General features: G+C 50.9%; 1 protein-coding gene across 1 annotated transcript; it reads left to right on the top strand.

The window, feature by feature from the left end:
- Positions 1–4,513: 4,513 nt before the first annotated feature.
- On the top strand, positions 4,514–25,612 carry IL21R (interleukin 21 receptor). Its single transcript, XM_026704055.2, has 9 exons — positions 4,514–4,629; positions 15,290–15,381; positions 18,001–18,115; positions 18,503–18,699; positions 19,295–19,449; positions 20,929–21,100; positions 21,390–21,483; positions 21,945–22,029; positions 24,233–25,612. Exons 2-9 carry the CDS (start codon positions 15,336–15,338, stop codon positions 25,058–25,060), a joined length of 1,692 nt encoding a protein of 563 aa, XP_026559840.1. The 5' UTR covers positions 4,514–4,629; positions 15,290–15,335; the 3' UTR covers positions 25,061–25,612.
- Positions 25,613–26,198: the final 586 nt, after the last annotated feature.

The raw sequence follows: 26,198 nt of genomic DNA, 5'->3' as shown, positions 1-26,198 counted from the left end.
CATTGTACAAGTTGGGCCTGTGTACCTTTTTCTGACTTCACCCGTGGTTGAAATGCGTGGCTCGTGCGCCCCCATGCACAAGTTGGCCCGCCTCTTTGGGAATCCCCAATGTATTGGGCGGGTGGGGGAGTCATGAGAAAGGCTGATGTGGCCCCTGCCGGACAGCTCTAGTAGGCGAAGCTGTTTTGCCGCCTGAGCTGCTTGAGGAACAGGAACACTTGGTGGGCCAACATATCTCAAAAGTACCTTTATTAGAACAGCACCTGGCACACCTGTGGAATCCCGAATCTAAAAGTTTTCAGGCTTTCCACAATTTCCCAAACTACAAACCCATCTCCCCTTGGTTGTCATCACATGGCCCAATCACGATCCGTCCAAAAGTAAGATCCTTATTTCATCCTGCGTCATACTTAATGGACCTTGAACTAACAAAAGAATTTTATTTAGTCTCCTTAGAGCCGCTTCATTGAAATCACCCCCCTCCCACTTTCTCAGGCTAGGTGGCCGCGTGGAATAGGGCTTCCAAAGCTGACAGGCGTACAGCGATGGCAGCATAACCGGATGTCCAATTCAGCTCTCCAGGCGATGGCCTCTGGCGTTGCTTTGTGCAGATCTTCTAGGGAAGCGGAGAATGCACGGCGTAGGCAATCTTGCCCAATATGTTTAACAGTTTGCATAGCAGCCCACAGTTGCAATGAGCGGGAGTGTTCCCATCCCCGCTGATCCAGGGCAAAGGCAGCTCTTCCAGTAAAGCGCCTTATTCTGTTCCGTTTTGTCCAGACGGAACAAGGCAGGTCAAAACCAGGCAATTTGGTAGAGGGATTTCAATCAGAAGAGAGCTGGAAGGGACTCTGGAAGTCTTCTAGTCCAGGGCTCTCCAACCTTAGCAACTTTGAGACTTGTGGACTTCAACTCCCAGAATTCCTCAGCCAGCTTTGCTTTTCTGGCTAAGAAATTCTGGGAGCTGAAGTCCACAAGTCTCAAAGTTGCTAAGGTTGGAGAGCCCTGTTCTAGTCCAAACCCTTGCTCAAGCCGGAGACCCGATGCCGTTTCAGACAGATGGTTCTCTCATCTCTTCTTGAAAGCCTCCAGTGATGAGGAAGGAGCCACAACTTCTGGAGGCAAGGAAGCGGTTCCTCTGGTCAATCGTCCTCCCTGTCAGGAAGTTTCTCCTAAGCCCCAGGTTGCTTCTCTCCTTGATCCGTTTCCATCGGCTGCTGCTTCTCCTGCCTTCTGTACTGTAATATGACCCAGGGATGTTGTTGGGACCAGGTTGGCTAAAGAACCACCTTGCCTCAGGGAGGTCGGTCTGCTCCGTTCGCTCTTGCAGGAGAGCCATGCGACGGACCCCGTCGGCCAAGGAATCCTAGCTGACGGGCTCTGGGGGAAGGGCCTTTCCTACCATGCCCCCCACCCCTTTGGGGCATCTTGCTGCCAGAGTGAGATCTGCCCACACCTGCTTGGTGTCAACTCATCTTTACTCCTAATAAATCGTCTTTAAGCTTTGAAAATCCAGCTAGAGCCTCATCATTTAATTGGGGGTAACTACTGGAGCCCTGACTCTTGGCCTTCCAGGAGAGCCTCACAATCCGGCTTCCAATTGGTCCCAGCAGGGGCGTTTCGTGCTGGAGGTGGCTGGGAAAGACTCCGTCAGGAAGTGTCTGCATCTGCCATTGGGGGACAGTAGCAAAGGTGGGCCCAGCGCTCATCAATGTCCAGATGAGGGGATGAAAGAGGAACGCATCAAATTTGGAGATGACACCAAGCTGGCAGGAATAGCCAGCTCCTCAGAAGGTAGGCTCAAGAGCCAGAAGAATCTCAACAAACACAATATCCGGTTCTCTCCAACAAGATATAATTCAGAGGTGCGTAAAGCAGTGGTGGGATTCAAAAAAAGTTAGTACTGGTTCTGTAGGTGTGGCTTGGTGGACGTGGCTTGGTGGGCATGACAGGGGAAGGATATACTGCAAAATCCCCCTTCCCTCCCCACCCCACTAACCTGCTTTCCAGCCCCGTTCTCCTGTGCAGGGCAACCAAAGGAGACCCAGCCGATCAGCTGGGACTCAACGGGAGGCGGAGAAGAGACGGGGTGGGCGGGGCCAGTCAGAGGCGGGATTGGCCGGTTCTCTGAACCGCTCCAAATTTCCGCTACCGGTTCTCCAGAACTGGTCAGAACCGGCTGAACCCCTCCTCTAGCGTAAAGTAAGGTTTAGACAAGAAAAAAACAAACGTACTGGTATAAAATAGTGCTCCAACTCTGAAGGATTTAGAGAACAGATTGGACAGCCCCTTGTCTGAAATGGGATATGGTGGGGTTTCCTGCTTGAGCAGGGGACTGGACTAGAAGACCTCCAGGGTCCCTTCCGACTCTCTGATTCTGTGTGCTCTGTTTCTATTTCTGCAGATGTAGTGTTCTCACTAGGGTGCCTTCAAACACCAAAGCACCGAACAGGAAGTCAGGCCAGCCAATCAGCAGGCAGGAGGCACACCTCTGCACAATAGGGATTTGGGAAGGGTTTACCTCCACCTGCCTGCGGCCATCGGCAGCTCTGCTTACTCATCCACGCTTTTGTGGCCTAGGTAGGCAGCGATGGCCCCGTGTGGGTGCAGGCAACTAAACCAGCCTTTGGAGGAAAGAAGACAAGCCTTCCTACCTACTTCTTTCCTAGCTTTAACTAATTCCTGTTAACTTTAATGTTTTTATCTTTGTACTTGCACTGTGGTGCAAGCCACCCAGAGTCATTTTGCATAGTGAGATGGGTGGCATATATGTTTTAATAATCGACCAATAAACTAAAAGTAAGTGTGGGCTAGAAGCCACAGCCACTGCGAGCAACATTGCCTGGAATTAGTGTAGGCTGCACAACCTGTGCTGCACATCCTAGGGCCTGATCCCACATGGCCAGCAAAACGTCCATTCAAACCCGCCTCGTCTGTGACTCTTTTAGTCTCCTAAATAAGCCCGTGGTCAACCCCAACTCCCGGGCTGAAGGAGGCCCCTTCCGTGCTCCATGTCAGGTCCCACCGTGTGTTGGCTGCAAGCGCTGAATCCCCGGCAGAGGCGGAAATCCCCAGGTACTTCTGAGAAAACTCCCAGGGCAGCCGTGACCTTTCCAGCCACAGCTTTGCAGCCCCGGGTCTTCCCAGCTGCGGTTGGAGAGAGCTACACTATGGTTGCTTCCCAGCAGGCTGAACGTTTAGGGCTGCATTCAGTTTCCTGCTACCTGGAGAGAAGGCAATAATACCAACTCACCCTTTGAAAGAAGAATGCAGAACTTGTTGACCTTGCTGGCTAAAACAAACACCGAGCAAGAATAGTGATGCAATCCTGCTTTTAATTTGCTGCTTTAGATCATTCATGACCCTCTGATAAATGTTGCAAAACTTCAGATCTAGATAGGAAAGGCAACCTGTTGCCCCTGTTGGGCTCTTGACCTACGTTTGATGGCTATGTAGAGCAGCGGTCAGCAACCTTTTGGACCTCAGGGACCACCAAACTCATAATTTTAAATCCCGCAGACCATTAATATGAATTTTGACTGGCAGTGGCTCGCTGACGTTTTCCCAGGGTCTCTGTCAAAATCAGCAGAGACCCTGGGAAAATCCCAAAAGAAGTCTGCAGGAAAATCCCCACCCCGTTTTCCTACTGGTCAATCATTCTTGATTTGGGATTGCTAGATACCATCTGCAGCTCCGTTCTCGGCGGAGGAGGGGAGAGGGAGAGAGATAGAGACAGAGACAGAGACTTTTGGCTTCGTGCAAGGAAAGCAGCAGAAGCAGCAGAAGTCTTTCTTTCTCTGCCCCAAACTCTGCCAGTAATGAGTCTTTGCTGGCGCAGCCTTTTGGAGCAGGAGGCTTTGCAGGGTCCCAAAGACTCATTTCTGGTGGAGTTTGGGGGAGAGAAAGAAAGACTTTTGCTGCTTTTGCTGCAGCCAAAAGCAGAAGAAAGAAGCGGAAAGAAGCAGCCCGGTGACCAGGCCAGGTGTGTGGGGCGAGTGGGGCAAGTTCCCCCCCTTCACCCTTTCCCCCCCCTCCCCTCACTACCTCATGTTGTTCACAATGCAAGCGACAGAAGCCTTGTGCTCCCACAGCCTTCATTAATTGCTTTGGGGGGTGCTTTGGGGGTGACCTTTCTCTGCAGACCACCAACATTTTCTTGCAGACCACCAGTGGTCCCCAGCCCACTGGTTGGTGACCACTGACACAGAGGCCACTTCTGTGCCAGCCCCAGAGAGACGTTAGTTGCAGGGGGGGCGGGGTCTGTAAGTAGCCCAGAACAGGACAATGCCTCCACACAAATGCACCTGAGTGTGGCCACCTTTCCTCTGCCGCTGGAATCCCGGGGCCTCCACTTTCCAAGTGAGCCCAGTGCTGTTCAGCTGAGGACAGGCAGTGGATCTAAGCAATCCTGGGGCGCCAGCCGGTATTTGAAGAGGCCACGTGTGCTTTGCAAGGTGAGCTGGCTTGGACACTTTGCTCCCCCTCCCCATTCACCACTTCCTTTTCCGGTACAGTAACTGTGGGGCAGGCAGCTCTGTGTCTAGCAATGACTCACTGACTTCAGAGGTATAATCGGGGAAGTTATGTGAGCTTACTGGAAGACATGGCCGCCTGAGTAGAAGGCAAACGGTAATGCTGGGCACTGGGGAGAGGCTGGGAGGAGGGCGTCTTTCTCCTCGGCTTCCATGTTGGGCTCTGTTTGGGACAGAGGGGTGTCTGGGGGGCATTACAGTGAATGCTGATGGGCAGCAATGGCCTCTCTAGGAGACCTCCAGGACTCCATTGGCCTTCTTTGGCCTTTTGATGTCTACTGCTGTATTCAAGAGGAGCAGGAGATGTGAGTGGCCAGGCTGACCCTCTGCCCAGGGAGAGCCAGTGTACAAATTTGAGTTTCTCTGAAAAGAGATGTCAGCCCAAAAAAAATCCACTTCTACCTAGAGAGGGAGATTCACATCTCCATGTTGAGAAGGGCGATCAGTCAATCCTCCTGTCGTTGCCTGAGTAGGCCATGGATTTTGATCGAGTGGTGCTGGGGCTCTGAGGGCCTGGAGCTACTGAAAGCAGGTGAGGTGAGCATCAGGGGAATTTTGCTGAGCTCTGGCCATATCCTGGCTAGTAACAGTGGGGTGAAAGACCAAGACAGGAGTGCTCGGGCCGGGCTTGGGGGGGAAAGACTGCAGGGCAGCCTCTCCCAGATTCATCCCATGGGCCCCAAGGCCTCTCCGTCTGGTCTGCAGAGTGGTTGCTTAGAGCCAAAGGCTGCCTTTAAGAGGCTGTGGAGGCTTCAGGAAGAATTTGGCAGAGTAACTCCACTGCTATCCTTAAAGCAGCAGGGTTTTTTTTTTCAGGCTTATATGGAAGTCTGAAAAAAGATTGGTTGATTGACTGCCATTGAGACAGTCTTGCCTACTCTCTTAGTTGACCCCACAGGTAGATATTTTCTCCAGGAGGATCTGACCCCAACTTGGCCTTTCACATCTCCTAATGGTGCCCCTGTGGCCCCCGTAACTGAGTCTATCCACCCTGCCACCCGGTCATCGTCTTCTCCTCTTTCCCAGCATTGCAGCTTTTCCCAGAGAGCTGGATCTTCACACAATGTGGCCTAAATAGGATAATTTGAGCCTGGTCATTTGTCCCTTGAGTGACAACCCTGAGTTGTTTTGTTTGATGATCCATTTCTTTCTTTCTTGACTGTCCACAATATTCTCAGGAGACTTTTCCATCAAATGGAATTTCCACCAATTCAAATGAATCAATTCTCCTCCTATCCTCCTATCCTTTAAAGTCCATCTTTCGCTTCTCTAGAGCGTCTCAGCCGCCACAATTCTGACCTTTGTAGCATTGCCACTTTTGAATACCTTTTCCAAAGCCTTCGTGTCCGTTCTACCAAACACTAATCCACACAGAGAATTTGGGCCGCTGGTTCCTTTGCTGATGAGAGTCAATCCTAAGAGGCAGAAGCTATAAACTACTTCAATATCTTCATGGTCAATTCTGGTTGCCATACTTCTTGTTGTTAGTTTTCTCTTCTTTATATTTAATTAGTCTCACTTTTTCACTGTGCCCTTTGACTTGCCTTCCTTTGCATTTTCAACTGTCAGAGTGTCCTCTGGTTTTAAGAGGCTCTTCCAAACCAGTTTCTCTTGATGTATCTTCCAAGCTGGCTAAACAAAAACAGGCAGCCAAGAACTTCAAACTGCTGGCTTTTTCTCTCTCTGTAATTCACAAGTGTTTTAAGTTAGAAATTCTGCACATACTGTTGTCAAATTCCATTAATTTACTTTCACCCTGCAATAGACTTTTAACCATTCATTCATTCATTCATTCAATCAATCAATCAATTTTTCACATTTCTGAGCCACCCATCTCTTTCAAATATGGATTCTGGTGTTTTATTGGTGTATAATAAAATGTTAAAATATTTGAAAAACAATATAAAAATTAAATTATTAGAATTAAAGGGTTTTATTTTATACTTAAAAAATGATACATTATACCCATTTCTCTACTAAGGAGGGGAAAAGGAAGAGAAAATATGTTGGATATGTTTGCTGCTTTGAGTTATTTGTAAAAGTAATATAAGTGAGATAAAAATGAAGGAAGGAATGTATGAAGTAGAAAAATAAAATCAATGTATAAGTTAGTTGTTTTGGAGGGGGGTGTAAGAGAGAGAGGGAGGGAGGGAGAGAGTGTTTATATAGATTCAGTCTGTCCCAGGCGCCATCTTGGGGTGTAGTGTGGGATGAGTTGGTCATGCTTGAAGAAGTACATAGTCAGGGTTTTCACGGCTCTTAGTTCGACCACCCGTTTGTTAAAGCCAGGCCCTACTGTTTAGTTAAGGCAGCCAGGGAGGTGAGTTATAGTTGAGTCCATGCTTTGATGGTGATCTCTTTGGAAATGGTGTGCTCAGCCTTGAAGGAGATGGTACTGCACCTCCTACTTTTGGATAACTACCATGTTGTTGAAAAGGTAAGTCTGCAGAATTCCTGAGAATTCTGCAGGATCTGGATTATCTAGTACCATTTAAGACTAGAACTCAGTGTACAGACAGCCTTGTCATATCTGTGATGAATCTGGCTTGGAGATTGCACATCCATGCTTGTCCTCCTTGATCTCTCTGTGGCTTTTGATGCCATCTACCATGATATCCTTCTGGATTGACTCCGGGGACTGGGAGCTGGTGGCACCATTTTACAGTAGTTCTCCTACTTTGGGGCCAATTCCATTCTCTCCCTAGGTTCCACCTTTGAGGTGATATCATAACATTCTATCTCCTCTTTCTTCTTGTTCCAACGTCTACATGAAACCAGTGGGTGAGGTCCTGTATGGCAGATTCAGCTTTAGGCTAAGTTGGTAGGCACTGGTCCAAGGCACAAAAGCTAAGGATATGCCAATGCTGCCTCTTATTCCAAATAATTCTAAAAATGCAAGTCTTCTCATTGGCCGGAGATGACAGCCTCAGTTAATTTTATTTAGGTTTTATTCCAGTGCCTAGAAGTTGTGCAGGGTTTGATGGGGAGGACTCAATCTTCCCAAAGACCCAGTGGCCATAGATATTAAGGCCACTTAGATCTAACACCTCTTATCTTTAACCTTGGAAAGGGTTGCATTTCCCAACTGAGTAGCGCTGAGCAACCTTGGGGTCTTCCTGCTCAATGAGCAAGTGGCAGCTATGGCCAGGAAGGCCTGTGTGCAGCTTGTCTGGTGGGCCAGTTGTACCCTCTCTTAGATCAGGAGGTCCTGGTTGCCTCACAGCTTGACTATTGCCATGCACTCTATATGGGGCTGTCCTTGAAGGCCACTTGAGAACTTCAGTTGGTGCAGAATGCAGTGCCACAAGCACTGATGGACACTCTTTTGCTTTGGGACTTGCACGGTTTGCCAGCTGGTTTCCAGGTAGGGCTCCTGGTTAAAGTCTTACATGGCATAAGTCCCGGGTGTTGACTACTCAGCTGATACATGCTGACCAGGCAATGTCCCCTGGGCTCCTTTGGTTAAACAGTGCCATCAGTCATGACCTGGAAGCAGGCTTTCTTGGTCATGGCACCTTCCCTTTGGAATGCGGTTCGCCCCTAAGATCCAGGTGGCTGCTGGTGCCCTGGAGGGCTGAACAGCTGGCTGTCCTATCAGGCCTGGGCTAAGGTGGCTGGAGCAACTTCCAGATGTTGGTGGCCTATGTTCTGCATGGTCTGCTCAATTCACTTTCCTCTGGTTATTTTCTTTCTTTTCTAGTCTAGGTCTCTGGTTGTATGGTTATGTTTTTATGACATGTTTTTATTCCATTGATCATGCTCTGACCCAGCCGGAATCTCTGGATTGGGCATTGCCAAAACAGATCAATAGAATAGAATAGAATAGAATAGAATAGAATAGAATAGAATAGAATAGAATAGAATAGAATGGAATGGAATGGAATGGAATGGAATGGAATGGAATGGAATATAGAATGGAATGGAATGGAATAAAACAGAATAGAACAGAATAGAATAGAATTCTTTATTGGCCAAGTGTGATTGGACACACAAGGAATTTGTCTTGGTGCAAATGCTCTCGCTGCACATAAAAGAAAAGACACATTCGTCAAGAGTCAAGAATCATCAGGTACAACACTTCATAATAGTCATACAGTACAATAAGCAATCAAATCATACTAGGAAATAGTCAATAAAAATTGTTAGGATACAAGCCACAAAGTTACAGTCATACAGTCACAAGTGGGAGGGGACGGGTGATAAAGAGTGATGAGAAGATTAATAGTAATAGTAGTGCAGACCGTAAATAGTTGAACAGTGTTGAGGGAATTATTTGTTTAGCAGAGTGATGGCTTTTGGGAAAAACTGTCCTTGTGTGTCCAGCTGTTCTGGTGTGCAATGCTCTATTAGTGTTGTTTTGTGGGTAGGAGTTGAAACAGTTTATGTCCAAGATGTGAGGAGTCTGTGGATATTTTCACAGCCCTCTTTTTGACTCGTGCAGTACGCAGGTCCTCGATTGAAGGCAGGTTGGTAGTAATTGTTTTTTCTGCAGTCCTAATTACTCTCCGAAGTCTGTGTCTGTCTTGTTGGGCTGCAGAAGAAACGGTTTCAAATTCAGTCATGATTTGGGCATGAGGTGAGGGCGACTTGACTGGTTAAAGAAAGAGGCTCCCAGGTATATTCAGGGCATGGCTGAGTCCAAAGGGGGCGGCCCTCTAACTCAGTGGCCCCCAACCTTTTGGGCACCAGGGACCAGTTCCGTGGAAAGAGGTTTTTCCAGGAACCAGAGGGGGAGGGGTTTTGCGTGGTACCTACATCCTGTGGATGAGGCTTCGCTTGTTTTCGCAGCCTGGTTTCTGGGAATGTCACAGCCCGATGCCGGTAAATGGACCGCGGATGGAGACCCCTGCTCCAACTGCCCTTGGTCCCCTCCTTTGCCCTATTCTGCTCCCTTGTGTTTTTCTTTGTATTTTTGCACAACTACAGTGGTGCTGTCACTCAGGAGTTATTTGTTTTTTGTCAGCTACAATTTAAAGTCCGTTTTTAAGTCCTATGACTAAGCGAGGCACCTCACCCCTGTCTTTTGACTTCTTTTTCCTAAAGGACAAAAGAGCAGAAGGCCCAAGAGTGGATCTTGTAAGACCTTCCTAAATACTCTGCAGCGGAGTGAGGATGATGTTATCCGTTCAGTCGAATCTGACTCTTGGCCATTCTCTGGGGCCAGGTCTCTCCACGTCTTCCAATCTTGCACTATTTCTTTGAGTTTTTCTATGCTTTGGCTGGTGTCAGCCTTGACAGCGTCCAGCTACCATGTTCTCTGGTTGCCTAGTTTCGTTTTACTGCTAACTCTTCTGAGCATAATTGCTTTCTCCAGTAATCCAGCTAAGTACGATTTTCAAACCAACTCAGTGTTTATTTAATTGCCACGACAGCCAGCTCACTCTTTTAACTAGCTTACTAATCAGAATGTTCTGTTCTTTGTCAAGTGGTTTGATAAAATCAAGAGATGAAATACTAAGGAAATTACCAGATTGAACAGTCAGATAATGTTAATCTGGCAAGTCTCGTTTGTTAATAAATGGATGCTCATTTCTGGTAATTATTGCATGGTTTTAAAGCTTCATGATTCACTGCATAATATTGCCAAATACTAATTCAAACTGCGTGGCCTGAAATTTGTGGGGTTTCCCCATCCCACTTTTGAAAGGGGGCCATAATTTCTCTGGGCCTAATGCATAAACATTCCCCCATTTGGTCAACTAATTCCTCCCCTGCCCTATATCACAATTCCAACTGGTTCTGGAAATTTAAACTCAACTAAATACGTAAGAATTATTGGATTATTATGTTTATATAAGACTTCATTTCAAAATCTTGCTTATTTGTTCACATCAAAGAACTATTGGAATCTGACTGCCATCAAGATTAATATTACTTACAAAGCCAGTAACAAGGCTTCCTTTCCACCTCAACCTATTCTTCCAGAAGATTCTCCAACATCACCACTTACTTCGTTTGAACAGAAAAGAGCAGAATAACAGGGTTTGAAGGGGCCTTGGAGATCTTCTAGTCCAACCCCCTGCTCAAGCAGGAGACCCTAGACCCGTGTCTCAGCTGGTGCTCCATTCAAAATCCAAGAAAGAACCATGCTTCTCAATCTTTTCTTCACCATGAGCCCACTTTACATACCTTTTGTGGCCACAGGCCATGGCCATGGACAACCAAGACTTAACTCAAGGTTTAAATTCTAACATTTCTTCAAGTCTTCGTGGATCCACTGTGATCCCAGGTGAGAACCACAGTCCTCAGGTACATAAATGGCTGTCCAATCTCTTTTTTAAAACCTCCAATAATAGAGCACGGACAGCTTGTGGAGGCCAGCCGTTCCACTGTTGGATTGTTCTCACTGTCAATCCTCCTTCCTAGCAATTATACTAACCCCCTAAGCAGCTCCAGAGCCCCCACGTTGACTGCTCTATCTTCACCCTTTCCCTCTGAAACCCATGGCTATGCCTCTCATTTCACTTCTGTAGGTTCGTTAACATCTTCCCTAGCTTGGAGGTTTTCTAGTCTAGCCCCACCACCCAAGGCAGGAGGAATGGATTCCTCTAGCAGTGGAGCACCCGCCCGTCCAGGAGGTTTGGGTCTGCTTTGACTTCAGTGCTTGATGCTTAAGTTGTCAACCTTGGCACCTCAGCTTCAGATTATATGACATTCAGCAGTTACTACAACTTACATTGGTACCCAGGTACATCATCCCATATGCAAATGCATCAGTTGCCGCAATGTTCCCAGTCCCCCTTAGAAAATATCAACCATCATTCTAGCCACACTTTAGATTTTCTCTTGATGACTCATTCCAAGTCAGCCCCACCGCTCTCTACACATCTTCCCCTACTACAGCATCTTTTACTCTTCAGGAGTTCCCGTCAAACAACTCATGCAGGCCCGTCTCTCCATCGAGGTGGCTGACCACAATGATCCAGCCAAGATGCTTCTACACTCAACTTAAATGAACTTTTGGCAGCATGAAAAGCCCTCAAAATGGCTGAGGTATACTTTCTGAGGTAATTGTGCAAGTAGCTACTGACCACAGTAGCTTTTTATCTGAACAAACCAGGGTGCGTAAAATCCCAGGCCTACCATGATTCAACTTACTGAAATAGATGTTATATTAGTGGGCCATCTGTGACCATGCATGAGGCACAAGTGGGAAAAGAGCCTGCTTTCCCCGCCCTGGAAACGGCCAATATTTATTTGCGCCCAGAGAGAGGTCTGCTTGCTTTCAGTGCTTCTCTAAAAAGGAGCAGGTGAGCAGCCTCTCTTGGGGAAGATTTCCTGCACCCGTGGTCACTGCCACGGATCTCTGTGCTCGCCAGAGTAATCCTCCAAGGTCCCTGTTCCATTCCCCCTGATCTCCCACAGCACTCCCGGCACGTCCGCAGGGCTTGCAGCGATATCACCAAGGATACCGCTGAAATTGTAAGAACAACTAAGTTTCCATCTATCCACTGGGAAGATTGCCGTGCCAAACAGAGGCCTTCCATAGCAGAGGCTCTGGCCATCCACAGGGGCTGCTGTTTGTTGTAATTTTTCAACTTTCCCTGGCCGGCCATTCCCAAGGGTCAAAGAGCTGACCCACAGGAGTTTCTTCTCAGCAATCTCCACAGTATTTCACATTCCAATGGCAAAAAGCCAATGTTTTCTCAGCATTTATAACTGTATGACTGTGACTTTGTCGCTTGTATCCTTCCGATCTATATTGACTGTTTCCTAGTATGATTTGATTGCTGATTGTACCCTACGGCTGTCATTAAGTGTTGTACCTGATGATTCTTGGCTCTTGACGAATGTGTCTTTTCTTTTATGGACACTGAGAGCCTTTGCACCAAGACAAATTCCTCGTGTGTCCAATCACACTTGGCCCATAAAGAATTCTATTCTATTCTATTTATAACACCATTTTTAAGACTACAAAATCACTGCATCCTAGATACAAATAATCCTCACTTAAGGACAACAGCCAAGAGGTCTGTTGCAGTGGTGGTATGCTGCCCGTTCTGACCAGTTCAACCGAACCGGGAGTAAAATAAAAGCCTCCAATGATCAGCTGAGAGGAGAAAGAAGAGAAAAGTGCAGGATCCACACTCCCATCCTCCCCTGCACTTTTCTCTTCTTTGGCCCTGCAGGCCTCAGCTGGTGCAGGAAAAGCTGCCTGCATGCATTAGGTGCACATGCGTTAAGCGGTGGGAACAGGTAGGCTCCCACTGGGGGTCTGTTGCTGGTCATGGTGGTCCCTAAGCAAATCATGTGACCATGACATAAAAACAATACCTTTTCCTACTCAGTCCTTAAGTAAGTCACTGCAGGTCATTGAAGGACTTGATCTCTTTCCTTCATGGGAGGGAACAATATTTGTTTTCTCCCGTCTTCTGGGACCTCACCAGTCATCAGAAGTTCTCAAAGATAACCCAAAGCTTGCCTTTGCTTATTTTTTCCAGAATCCCTCTGGCCTGAGGGATTTCAGTTAGCTAACTGCCCTTTACCCTCTCCTGGTCCAACCGACACCCGCCACGTCCTCCTCCCACTCGTGGGACAACCATGGAGAACCAGAGTTTCATTTCCTTCCTAAGAAATGAGTTGAAACTTTCTGACTTTTCATCCTTATAAGCGTCTTACTTCTTTCCATTTCACCTTTCTCTTCATAATGGTCTGACCACCTCTTTGCCTTTTTGTTCATCTCTGGCATACACCAAAATTTCCTTTTATTTTCCCCTTGGTTTGGACATTTCTTGCCTCAGCTCAGTCTATGCAGCCCTGGAGTTTCTGATTGCTCTCTCAAATCCTCCACTTTTTCTTTTCAGTATGTAGTCCTGTGTATGTCACACTAGCCTCCCAATTAGGACATAAGGCAATTGCTCCTTTAGTATTTCATGTCCCATTTTTCTTTTTTTCTCTTTCAGTATTTTAAGCCATTGGATCTGACATTTCTATATCAGAGTTGATCAAAATCTGTTGTTCTGAAATCCAACATTCAAGACTCTTCCTTCCTTCCTTCCTTCCTTCCTTCCTTCCTTCCTTCCTTCCTTCCTTCCTTCCTTCCTTCCTTCCTTCCTTCCTTCTTTCTATCATGAGCTCAAGGACTTTTTCCTAACATTTGAAATACTTTCAATCAACTTGGCTCTTGTAAAGGAGTAGGGTGGACATCCTTGTTCCCTTTCCCACCTTCTGACTCATGAAAATGTCCAGAAGAGAGGACAGAAATTGGCTGGACTTCTCTCTTGGCAGAGTTAGATTCCCAGGTGATGTTGTGGCAACTGAAATAGCCCATGACCACTCCTGCAATACTGCTTGGTCCTCCCCATCACCTTGTTCGGCAGCCTGGGGCTCAAGTGGGACTCAAGGTGGATAGGACAAGCCCGAGCAGGCAAGGTAGGAAATTTAGCCACAACAAAATCTCTCTGATGAGCAGAACAGAATACTTTCCTTGGTCAAGTGTGATTAGACACACAAGGAATTGTCTCCAGTGCATAAGCTCTGTATAAAATGCAAAATGACAAAGTAATAATCATAATAATAACAAAGTAATAATCATAATAGCAAGTAATAACCATAATCACAATAATTATACCAATAAGAGAAGTAAGTGGAACATATGAGAAGGATAATAGTAATACAGATATACTACATGGGTAACTATATAGTACTTAGACATAAGTCAGTACTATGGAAATTAGGTGTTCAACAAGACAACAAGACAAAAGAAGATTATGGAAAATTCCAAATAGCCCTGGATGAAATTCTAGCCTCTTAGGACAGAAGGATCTGATTCCACCAACACTGTAAAACCATCTGAAATTCTGCACAGATCACCAATGCGGAGGCCTTGGGCTTCCTTGAAATCAGGGGTATATCAAATTCAAGGCCTGGTGCCCATATCCAGCCCATGGGGTGCTTAGATCTGGCCCATGGGGCCACCCTGGAAATAGCGAAGGACTGGCCTGTGGTGCCTCTGCCAGCTCCTCCTGAGCTCCGTTTTCACTGGCTGAGGGTGGCAGGAGGCCGTCCCAGCTGAAAACAGAACTCGCAAGGGCCATGCATGGTCCCCCCGGGGTCTGTTTTTTCTGGCAGCGGGTTGCAGGAGGTCAACGCAGCCGAAAATGGAGCTCAGGAGCCCGTTTTCACTAGCAGAGCTGTGGTGGTCTCTCATGAAAAGAAGACACTACGCAAAGTTGTCTTGGGATGAGAGCGCAGAGAGAACTCCGAAACCCTCTTTTATTAGAAGCAATCTTCGTTAACATAGCAATTTTGTTAACGTCCTATCACAAACGCATTACATCACACAACATGCACTGATCATTCGCATAAAGCATACAAGGCTGCAAAGTTTAAGTTTGCTACAGTTCTGGTTAAGAAATGGCAACAGTTTGTCCTTGCTCCTTGCTCCGTGTTCCAGCCAACCACCAGAAGGCTCCGTTTTCCTAGCACGTACACAAAGAACAACGAATCATAGTTCCCACACAGAGCATTTGTGCCACTACAGGCGCACCCAACACAACTGATGTCATGCTGGCCACGCCCCACCAGGTCAAACACAACCCGGATCTGGCCCTCAATGAAACTGAGTTTGACACCCTTGCTCTAAGTTGATGAGATGGCAGGCTGGCTAAGGAAAAGATTGCAAGCTTGCTTGTCTGCTTTGAGTTGGAAAACAGTCCCTTCCCTGAAATCCAAGGGTCTTTGCTGAATCCTGAGAGGCATCTGCATCTGGGGGCCCATAAGCCACCACTACTAACATCTAACTTTTCTTGGCCAAGACGCAGAAGAAGCCAGTGAACCAATCCTAACGGAAGGAAGAAAAGGATGCGGCTGGGCCAGATAGCTGGGGTGCTCCTTCTCCTTCAGCACAGTAAGTTGCCTTTGTAATCTGCCTCCACATTTTGAGGGCATGTTCTCGCAACATGTGTGTGTTATCCAGAGTGACCTACAATTACAAAAAACAGCCTGGGCAACCCTCATTGCCCAAGGAGTCTGGGATACCCGGTTGCATTTACCCAGTTGCCACACGGTTCTCCCTTCCAGCGGAGCACAAATCAAAAACCCAAGGCTGCTGCACTTCAGGGCAACACCTTATATCCAGGATCCATGTCTACTTTTAGGGTGGAGGTCTGGATTTCTCTCCCCACCCCACAATTTCTGCAGCTGTCCAAGTTGTTTCTGCCTGACCTGCTCTGAAACCAGGTTTAATGCACATCAATTACTGCTGATGAGTTTGATCACAGTGGCACAAAAGCCACGCAAAAAAACATTGTAGGTGGGCCAATGTTCTTCCATGTGGTGCTAGGAATGACTCTCGCCTGTCAAGCCGACTGTCACATAGGAAGCCCCCTTGGAAAGTGGCTCAGTCGCCATGGGACTCCTCAGAGCTAACCAGAGAGACGCTGTCCTGGCCGCCCTGGGCACCAGCAGGAGCAAAGGAGAACCAGGTTTAGTGAGACAAAGGGACAGATCTGGCTCTATCCAAACAACCAGCAGCCCCAGGGTTTCATTTTTCGGGGCCCACCTGGTTCCCTCCACCCCCAAAAGCATCCTGACTGCACAGCACAGGGCCTGGCAGGGGACTTGCAGGCTGAGGCATCTGCAGTGCAGCAGGTGGGGAAAAGCTCTTTGCCCAGTGCCCTCCAACGGGCGGGCAGGTGGACAATTCTGTTACTCACAGGCAAATCCCTTGCAGGTCACAACATCAGCCACCAAGGTGCTTCAAATCACCCCAACTGCAGGTGTGCAGTAGAAAAGTGATGTTTGCCTCTTGGCTGCTTTCTGTATCTTTGTCCCCATTTATCTCTTCTCCCTTCTGCCCTTTCCCTGCGCCGGGGGAAGGAGGCAGTGGGCGGGCTTCAAATAATTTAACAACTGGTTCTCTACCCGGTGGCTTGGAGGGCAGGGCCATGGTGGGCGTGCCCTAGTCGGCCTCCTGCACCATCCTGGGAACGAAAATGGGCCGTGGAGGGCCCGTTTTTCACCTCCCCGGCTGGCTCCGGAGGATCTCTGGATGCCAGGAATAGGCCCATTTTCACCCTCCACGAGCCTTTGGGAGGCCCATGTTCCACAACCCTGGGCTCCACATGCCCCCTGCACTTACCTGGGCTCCAAAACAGGCTGCATAGAGACTCCTGGGTGGGGTGCAGCAGGGCCAGCCGCTTGTCAGAACTACCGGTTCACTGAACCGGATATAAATTTAACATCCAGTTTGCCCGAACCGGTGCGAACTGGCTGAAGCCAAATCCTGGAAGGAGAATCAAAAACCTGGTGCAGAGAGGTGAGTCCCGAGGGAAAGCCAAAGGAAATTGTGAGGGAAAAGTTTCTGAAAGGGCATTTGTTAATATCTGGTTTATTAATTTATTTTAATCAGCATTTCACTGATGCTATGCAAATGTTTTAATACCTCTTTAGAAGCTAGTGGTGTGTTTCAGTGCTAACACTAGTTGAACCATAAACCTGGTGCTAATGTGGTGCCTGTGCTACTGTATAATTGTGGCAGACACCATTTGCCCAGAGGGACAGAAGGACGTGGCCAACAATCTCCCCTCCGCCCAGGTGTCCAAAGGGGAAAAGAGGAAGCCAACCAGGAACTGCTGGCCTAAGGCTCTTCCCTGCCTTTTCTTCACCTCACCTGCAACCTCGCTGGGGATTGTTGGCCAAGTCTGATTCTAGATTCTGCCTCAGTTTATCTTTTCCAATAAGCCACCGAGTCAGAAGATCATTTAAAAGAAATTATTGGAATACTCTGATAAAGTGGGGTCTCCCTATGAAAAGGGGAGTGAGGAAAAATGCATTACAGTCACTCTTATAGTTAGCACAACAAAGGACTTCAAAGCAAAAGTTGATGGCTTTAGAAATAGTCACCTGTCCAATTACATCACAAGAGTTACAACATCCAATAGGACACGAGAGTAGCAGCCATAGAAACGAGCACTGTATTCTGAGTAAAAGTAAAAGAAAGATTTGGAAAGGAAAAATGTCCAAATGGGTTTGGGCACGATACCTTCTCAGCGCTTCCCAAGGATGGGCTTGACTCTTTTCTTTGTTCACTGAGGCATGAGAACAGCAGAAAACGAAACGGTGATCCACAATGTACCCAATACTCTCCTGTGCCAGGGCTGAAAGAGCGGCTTTCACTTGAAGGTTAAGGTGTAATTACGGCAAACTATTAACAATACATTTGAAAAAAACAAATTTAAAATTCAAGAAACCCCATGTTAGTTAACCAGTGCAACAGTACTACAAAAACCATGTTTCAAGCATTACAAAGACCATCCTGCATGGCCCTCAGGATGCTCCCTTTCCATTGCTGGAAACGGAGGGTCTGGAGACCTTATTAGGGCTTCCGGGGACAGAGAAGGCGACCCACCTGCTGGCAAGTGGGGAGGGGGCTTAGAGGCGGGGGAGGGGTTCAGGCTGGGCCTCCCGGCCTTTGGGAGACCAGTGGCACCGCAGCTGATGTGGCAGCATCTCCCTTCCTGCACAGCCTCTGCATGCCAGGAGCTCAGCTGCTTTGCGGACTACATCCAGCGGCTGGAATGCGCGTGGGGAGGCGGCCTCAGCCCAGCTCAAAGGGCCCTGTACAACCTCACCGCAACATGGTAGGTATGAGGATGGGGCACTGCGCCCCCCCCCCCGGCCTCCCAGGCGCCCTGGGCTTCTCTGTCCACTCAGAACAAGGAGCAGGGGCCTTAGCTGCAGCCCTTCCCACTTGGGCTCTCTTGGCCTGGAGAGTCGTCTTGCCTGCCCAACTCGATTCAGGGGACCAGTGTGGGGGAGGGGAAGCGGCTCTCCTGTTGCAGGTTGGGTGCTGGTGGGGTTGCAGTCAAGAGCTTCAGCCTTCCACCTGCAGAGCAGGAGAAAGCCTCCTGGATGGGGGGGGGGTCGGGCAATTCGCTCCCCCGGTTCCCTCCAGCAAGCCCTCCACGGGCCCCAGGAAGTGCCCTCACTGCTGGACACCCACCCCCCGAGACGTTTCATTTTCCTAGGAACTGTGGAGATGGTGGGAGCTGCTCCTTCAACCTTACCGCCAGCAACGGCACCCATGCGCGCTATGCCTGCTTTTCCGAGCAGAAGCTCTGCTTTGCCCTCAACACCTTTGAGGTCAGCATCGCCACAACTCCTGCGCAGGGGCCTTCGCGGCTGCCCCAAGGCTGCAATAAGACGTTCCTGTTCCAGAATCACAGTGAGTACAACCTGTGCTAGAACTCCCAAGCCGGTGCGAGAGATTCAGCAGCCGGTGGCAGCTGGACAGAGGGACCTCCGAGGGCCGCACGTGGGCATCGCCCGGTGCTGCTTTCCTTGCGATGCCTTCCTCCTCAGGGAGCCTCCAGCTGCTCCTGGCCCGGGATGTCCTCTCCCAGGGAGGCGGCAGGGCTGCAACACGGGCCTTGCTTGCTGTCTTTAAGGGCCACTGCAGTGAACAAACCGAGCACGCTGAAGGTGCTCTGATGTTCAACACCACACACAGCTTTTGTACGCAACACATGCAAACTATGACAACGCTGCAAAGGGCAAGCTGAGACCAGAAAGCAGGCTCTTCTTTAATGGGTCCCTAAAAAGCCATTTCAGCAACCGCCCAAGTCCTGTTGCTGAAGCGCCGTTTGTCTCTTGTTGCTCCAGAGCAAAGCAAAGCAAGGACTCAGGCGGGTTATGGAGAGGAAGTTAAACCGAGGGTTACCCCTCCTGCCCTCTGGGCCATCTTAATTCTGTCCACCTCGGGGGCGGGGGCAAATGCCGCCTGCTGGCGGGTGTCCCAGCCTGGTTTCTTCCCTTCCCAGTTAAGCCCTACCCGCCAATCCACCTGGCCGCAGCTGCATCCTCTGCTGGCTACACCCTTTCTTGGGAGACGAGATACCTGGACCAGGAGTACCACTTACTGAGTGACAGCCTGCAGTACGAGTTGCGGTACAGGAAAAGGGGCCACCCTTGGCAGGTGAGGGGGCAGAGTGGAAAGGGGGGGATTCAAGGGATATGGGGCTCAAGAGGTCATCCGAAGGCACCGGCAGGGAGGAGTGACATGGGGACGGGATGATCGATCCAGAGCAGCCTATGCTTGGCCCGCCCTCCTTGAAGGGCAGCTGGTGGGTTTGGGGCTTCAGCACCACCGGACAAGACCAGGCCGGCCGATGCCCCCAGCCAGGCAGCAGCTTCCTCGGGGTGTGTGTGTGTGTGTGTGTGTGTGTGCATGTGTGTGTGTGTGCGCAGTCAGTCTTCCTTCCCACTCGCCCTCCTCCTTTCAGGAGGAAAACCAGGAATAGCAAGGAAGCTGGGCTTAAATGTGAAGCACACATTATTTTATCTGCAGCCAAGACGTCCTAGGAAAATTAGTGCCTGGGACAGACTGGTGGCCTTTCCACCTTTCTTCGACTAACACTCCCACTTTTTAAGAAATGCAGATAATGCCCGTTTAACACAGTGAGCCTGCCTCATCGCCAGGGCTGGGAGAAGGGCTCTGGGCTTCCTATTAAAAGCCGCACTTTGAACAACCGGGCTTCCTCCAACCCTGGCACTTCCCTGGCACGATGCAAAAGGAAATGCCCCCTCCTTGGCCGCACCACACGGGGGTCCCAATTGGGGTTGATGCCAGGGGTGGGGTTCAAAAATCCAAGCAACTGATTTGCTGGCCGGTTGCTGGGGGGACGTGGCCATGCTGGGCGTGGCCTACCGGAACCTCAGGGAGGGCCACTTTTCGCCTTCCCGAGGGTCCGGGGGCTTCCCTCGGGCCACTGGGAGGGCAAAAACAGCCTCCCCCGGGCTCTGGAAATCCTCTGGAAGCCAGAAACAGGCCCATTTCCGGACTTCGGGAAGGCTCGTTTTCCCCTCCCAGAGCCTCCATGTGGACCTGCATCGAAAATGGCTGTGCGGAGACTCCTGGGACTGGGGGAGCGGGGAGAGCACGGCCGGCCGGTCAGTTGAAATACCGGTTTGGCAAACCAGACGAAAACTTAACATCTGGTTCACCTGAACTGGTCCAAACTGGTAGAATCCCACCCCGATCGACGCCCTGTAGCCATTCGTACAAATAAAACTGAGTGGCCCTGAGATTCGAGAACGAGGCTGAGTGTTTCTGCTGCCTGCAGCAAGCCACCACCTGGTAGTAGCTCTGGAGGAGCCATCGTGGCTGGCAACTCCCTCCCCTCCTTGGCAGAGTGTGGGTAGAGACCAGCTGGGGGAAGCCAGGGTTCTCCAGAACATCTTGGGCGATTTGGGGCATGGCTGGGTATCCACCACCCCCGTCCCTCAGGGGGAAAGAGAGTCTGTTTTCTGAGGACAATTCTGGGTTTTTCTCTGGCTTGCTGCGAGAGAGGAGCCACCACCAGTCTGCAGACCCAACTCCTGGGGGGTGGGGGTGTCTCTTGAGGGGGCTCAGAACTGCGCCCCCAGGAGTCTCTCTTCCTCTTCCTCCACGCAGCGGCAGAGCCAGAAATCCCTCCTGCAGGACCTGCGCAGCTTGCGGCTTCTGCCCCAGGAGTTGGAGCCAGACACCAAGTACGAGTTCCAAGTGCGCTCAAGACCGGCCTCTTCCTACCAGGGAACGTGGAGTGACTGGAGCCCCCCCGCCTCCCTCAAGACCACACCCAAGGGTGAGCCCCCCGCATGCCTTCCTCCGCCTGCCACGCCCTCAATGTCACAGCCAGGATGGTGGGGGAAACCGGCCGTCCAGGCATGGCTTCCTGACCCCAAGCCTCTTCCTTGGCTTCTCCTCCTGGGTTACCCAGTTATCTCCTCAGTCCAGAGAAGCCCGAGGGACCTGCCCCGTAGGTACGTCCTGACCCCCAACCTGGCTTCCGGACCCTTCCTCAGCAGCAGGCTTTCTGCACCAGCTGTTCAAGATTGGCGGGCCAAACTGACTCTCCCCCCTCCCTTCTTTAGCCCCAGAGCAGGGTGGACTCCAATGGCCGGAGAAGGTCGTGCTGGTGCTCAGCTCCATTGCTGTCCTGGTGTTCTTCCTGGGGTGTCACCAGAGGTGAGTGACATTGCCGGGGAAGCCAGCTGCAGGAGCCCCTTGAAGGCTTTTCCCATGAAGGCTTTTCCACGTCTCCTTCCACTGCAGGGTTTGCCCCCGCCATCCCACCCCACCCCCAAAAATGTGTGTTATTCACCTCGCACCCCATATCCAAGGCAGCTGGAGCTGTATGAGCTGGGGCTGGTCTGCTTTGATCTTGCGAGCATCTCACGGGGACAACGGCAGAGGATGGGGACCAGAGACCCCTCAAGAGGATCCCTGGGCCCTGATGAGCTCCTGGCTGCCTCCTGAGGGCCTGGGTGGGAGAATGACCATCCCTCTTTCCAGGCAGGCCAGCCCCTGGTTCAAGGCTCCTCCTGGTTCAGGGACTTGAGAAACCAAAGGGGCTCCTGTTCAGCGCTTGGCCTTCAGCAGGTGGGACGGCACCTGGTGAGCGGCCTGGCCTGTTTTTCCCCTCACAGGTTGCGGAAGAAGCTGGACTGTTTCATCCCCAGCCCAGCCCCCTTCTTCCAGCCCCTCTACCTGAGCCACAACGGAGACTTCAAGGTAAGAGCCGGCTCCCTGCCTCTTACTAGCCAATGTCGTTTACGGGGAGGGGAAGGACTGCAGCTGAAGGGGTGCCTGGAGCCCCCCCTGCTTCTGGCAGCCCAGCAGGGGCTTCCTGTGGCAAGGAGAGCCGCCTGTGGGCAGCTCAGAGTGGCAGAGGGAACAGCACAGGTTAGTTTCTCCTCCCCCGGCCCCCACTTCCTGCACCAGCCTATCCTGGCCCCACCATGGTTTCCTCCATCACCCCCCTGTGGGCAGAGGAAAGCCCACACAGGCGGTCCTCTCGGCTGAAGAAAGGGAGCCATTTCCTGCCCGAGCAGCCAGCAGAATCCCAGCAAAAGGCTCACTCACTTCTCATCCTCTCCACCTACATCACGCACTGCAGTCACTGCCAACTCCCGATTGCCTGTACAGATGCTTTTCTGCCCTACATGGGCAAACTAAACACATGTGGCATTTGTAAACAGTCGAGGGGCCTCTCTGCCCTCTTTGCCAGGGAAAGGCAGCGACACGGGTGTGCCGTGGGCAGCAAATGGGGTCAATAGCAGAAGCTTAGGTCTTGCCAAGCTGCAGGCTGGGCCACAGTTCCTGGTCTCAAAGCCGGCTGAGGAACTCTGGGAGTTGAAATCCACAAGCCTTAAAGTGGCCAAGGTTGGAGAGCCCTGCTCTGGAGAACGGAGAGATAAGGGATGGGAGGGGGGAGGCTCAGGCTCAGGAAAGGTTTGGGGAGTTTTAGGCCGTCCCTGGATCTCTTTCATACCACGGGCACCAGAGGAACCTTCAGCGGCCTTCCAAGTTTCTTCTTCTCGAGGGGTCCAACTGGGTCTGAACCAGGGAAAGACAGCCTTTGACAGCTCTGCTCCCCTTGCATATCCTCCCATCTGGGGGGGCGTCAATGACAACTCACTGCGGCCAGTTTGCTGCGTCTAACTTGCTGCAGGACAACTCCCTCTGGCCAACTCACTGCGGGACAAGAGTTACATTAATATCGAAAAAATGGTGGAATTGAATCATTAAAGAATGGATGCCCAAAGGAGGTACAGAACAAAGTGTGAATAACAACAATTAAAATATTTTTAAAAAATTATTTTAAATAATTAAACTAAATTGTTGAATTGGCCCCCAGCAAGTTGTCCCATGACACGTTGACTGTGGTGAGTTGTCGTCCCATTCCGCTCCTTGGGAGGAGAATAGCCGATGTCCATGGACCACGTTTGGACCAAGGCCTTCCAGTGGGCCTCCTCTCGCTCCCTCCCTCCCTCGCTCCTCTGTAGCTTCTTGTTCTTCCTGGTGTTGTGATGGACGTATGAACCCTGCCGCCCACCGTCCTCCCCACCCACCACTGCCCTTGCTTGGTGCAGGAGTCCAAGCCCGAGTATCCCCAATCGATGGCTGTCTCTAGTGGGACCCATATAAAGAAGGGGAGTCCTTCCCCTCCCCCAACTCAAGCCTCCCCTCCACCCACCATCAAACCTCCCACCCTTAGGAACCTGTTTAACCAGAATTGTGCTTTTTGAGAGTCATTTCTAGCAAGAGGTAGGCCTCCGTGGGTCACAGAAATCGGCCTCCTTTCTGTGGGCTGCCCTTTGGCAGAAGACAGGGAGCGACCCGGGCAACCTCTGGAGCTCTCGAGGGATGAGGGTTCTGTCGACCATGCGGCTGAGCTGAGAGCACGCAGAGTCCCATTCTTTGGGTGGCTGATTTAGAAGGGACGCTGGAGGGTTTGTCTCCTCCGACACATTTGTGGTTGGAGCGTCCCAGGGTTCCCCCTTGTTTCCTCTGGTGTTCCGCATCTCCACAAATGCCCCAGTTGTCTGGGGATTTAGAGCAGCCTCCTCAGCTGGTGCTGACCTGCAGCTCTGATGTTCGGCATAGCTCCAAGCAAGGCTGGCACAGTAGAGAGGACTAAGGAACAGATCGTTCCAAGATGACAAAGGTACCTTGGCAGGTGGTTTGTGTCCATGGCAACATTCCCTGGAGCAACTAACCACCCAGATGGCGCCTTCTTCCTCTAGATCAGGGGTCTCCAACCTTGGCCACTTTAAGACTTGTGGACTTCCACTCCCAGAATTCAACTTTAAGACTTGTGGACTTCCAGAATTCCTCAGCCAGCAAAGAATTCTGGGAGTTGAAGTCCACAAGTCTTAAAGTGGCCAAGGTTGGAGATGCCAAACACCCTGCATTTCTTTTCTTCTCTCCACAGAAATGGGTGGGTGCCCCTTGCTCTGGCACAACACTCGATACCTTTGAGTGGGGCATAGTTGTGCCAGAGATATTTGAGATCGGACACAAGCGTCTTCTGCTGAGCTGTTCTGAGGGAGACTGGAAGGAGGGCCAGAACAGGCAGCCTCCGATGTCCGCCCCACTCCTGTCGGAACTCTCGCAGGCCTCTGCCAAGGGCTGCAGTGCCACATGGGGCCAGGGCTACGGCCACCTCTCCATTGGCACCGTCACGGTGGCGGAGGATTTGGCCATGCACTGCCCCCATTGCAGCAGCGCCCACCCATGCTGGGCCCTGCAGGAGGAGCTGCAGGAGGAGACGGAAACCAGCGAAAAGGAGGCCTATCGCGGCCTGCAGTTCGACAGCAGCAGCAGCAGCAGCATCCTTGGCCTGGGCTCCGGGCATCTGCTGCTGGGGGACAAGATGCCCCTGCAGGACTCCTTCCCCTCTGGGCCGGCCTCCAGGGCGAGCCACCCGCCCTTTGGCTCTCCCCCAGGGGGCGGGGAGGGCTTCTTCGGTCTGCTGCCTGCCCCCTCCCTTTTCAGCCCCCCTGCCACAGCCCCAGAGGAAGGCCTCTGCTGCAGGGGACCCCCGTCTCCCGACTGGGAGGGGGAAAGTGATCCCATCAACGACCTGGATCTGGACACCATGGACAGCGGCTTCGCAGACTGCGACTGCAGGAGCCCTGGCAATGGGGAGCCGGCGGAAATGCCGGCCGGTTGCAGTTGCCACTCTGAGCCCGGCCCGGTTGTGGCGGAACCTGAAAAAGAGGACTTTCCCCTGCCCAGATATGTCAAGCAGTGGATTTAGTCCCACGGCACTGAGGCACCCTGGTGGGCTGGGCAGCGGCTGAGGACCGGCTCCCCGAGGAGCATCCCACACGCCTCTGCCAGCTCTGGCAGGATTCTTCTGCCCCAGAGGCTCGTGATGCCGCCTCCCCTCCTTTGCCCCCTGCCAGAAGGTGCCCACCTTCCTTTTTGTACAGGTGTGGCGTCCTCCGGGCAATGGTGGAATGGAAGGCTTGGGGCATGAGAGGCCAATGGGAGGGGGAGAGGAGCTGAGCTCGCGGGATCCCAGCCTGCACCCAGGGGTGAACTGGGCCGTCCTGGCTTGGTTTTCCTTCCCTCCTTGCAGCGAAAGTGGCCTTTTGCTTCTGCACAATGTTTAGCTGATAGAGATGTTTAAAGAGTGAAACTGACCTACAAGAATCGGGGGTTCCTAGGTGTGTGAATGTCTTGGGATTGTGGCTCTGCCATGGGAGACGCTGGACCAGATTCCCTTCCTGCCCAGGCTGGATGCTAAGACCCCTCAGATGGACACCGACCATCTACTGACCACAAATAAAAGCTTTCAGAAATTGTTGTCCTTGGTCCCCGAGGGCCTTCAAGCTGATGGAAGTGATATGGATAGCCACAGGCTATGGGAGGAGGAGGAGGAGGTCACAAGGCATTGTGCAATCATCGTTTGGCCACACCACTGCAGCACATGCACCTGTTTTTCTCATGCAAGGGTTCGTTCACTTAGTGTCACAGGCTGGGACAGAAGCATCGTTCAACAAGAGCATCTTGCGTTCTTTTAAAGCAAAGGGCCTTGTTCGTTCCAACTCAGCAGGATGTTAGGAAGGAATGACATGACCACCCTGAGGATACTAGGCAGAAGGTGACGAACGTTGGAGGGGAGGAAGAAGTGGCAGCAAGGGACGGCTGAGTTTGAAAATGGGCAGATCAAGCCTGACGGGAGGGGCTGAAGAAGAGATGATCCAGAAACACACGCACACGCACACCCCGTCTCAATGGAAGAAGCGGTGGCTCAACATTTTGGCAACTGCTCCACCCTCAGCCCCTCCCATCCAGTCATGTGACTTGGAATGGAGGCCAGGAATCCTGAGCCTGCACACCGGACACTGCACACCGCTAGAGTAGGCAGCACGGCCACCAGAGGCATTTGC

This window comes from Pseudonaja textilis, chromosome 14 (genome assembly GCF_049901715.1).
Source record: "Pseudonaja textilis isolate UNSWEBS1 chromosome 14, rPseTex1.2, whole genome shotgun sequence".
In the NCBI taxonomy this organism is placed as follows: domain Eukaryota; kingdom Metazoa; phylum Chordata; class Lepidosauria; order Squamata; family Elapidae; genus Pseudonaja; species Pseudonaja textilis.
Note: the sequence above shows the minus strand (reverse complement) of the source record. Positions and strands in the feature narration are given on the sequence as shown.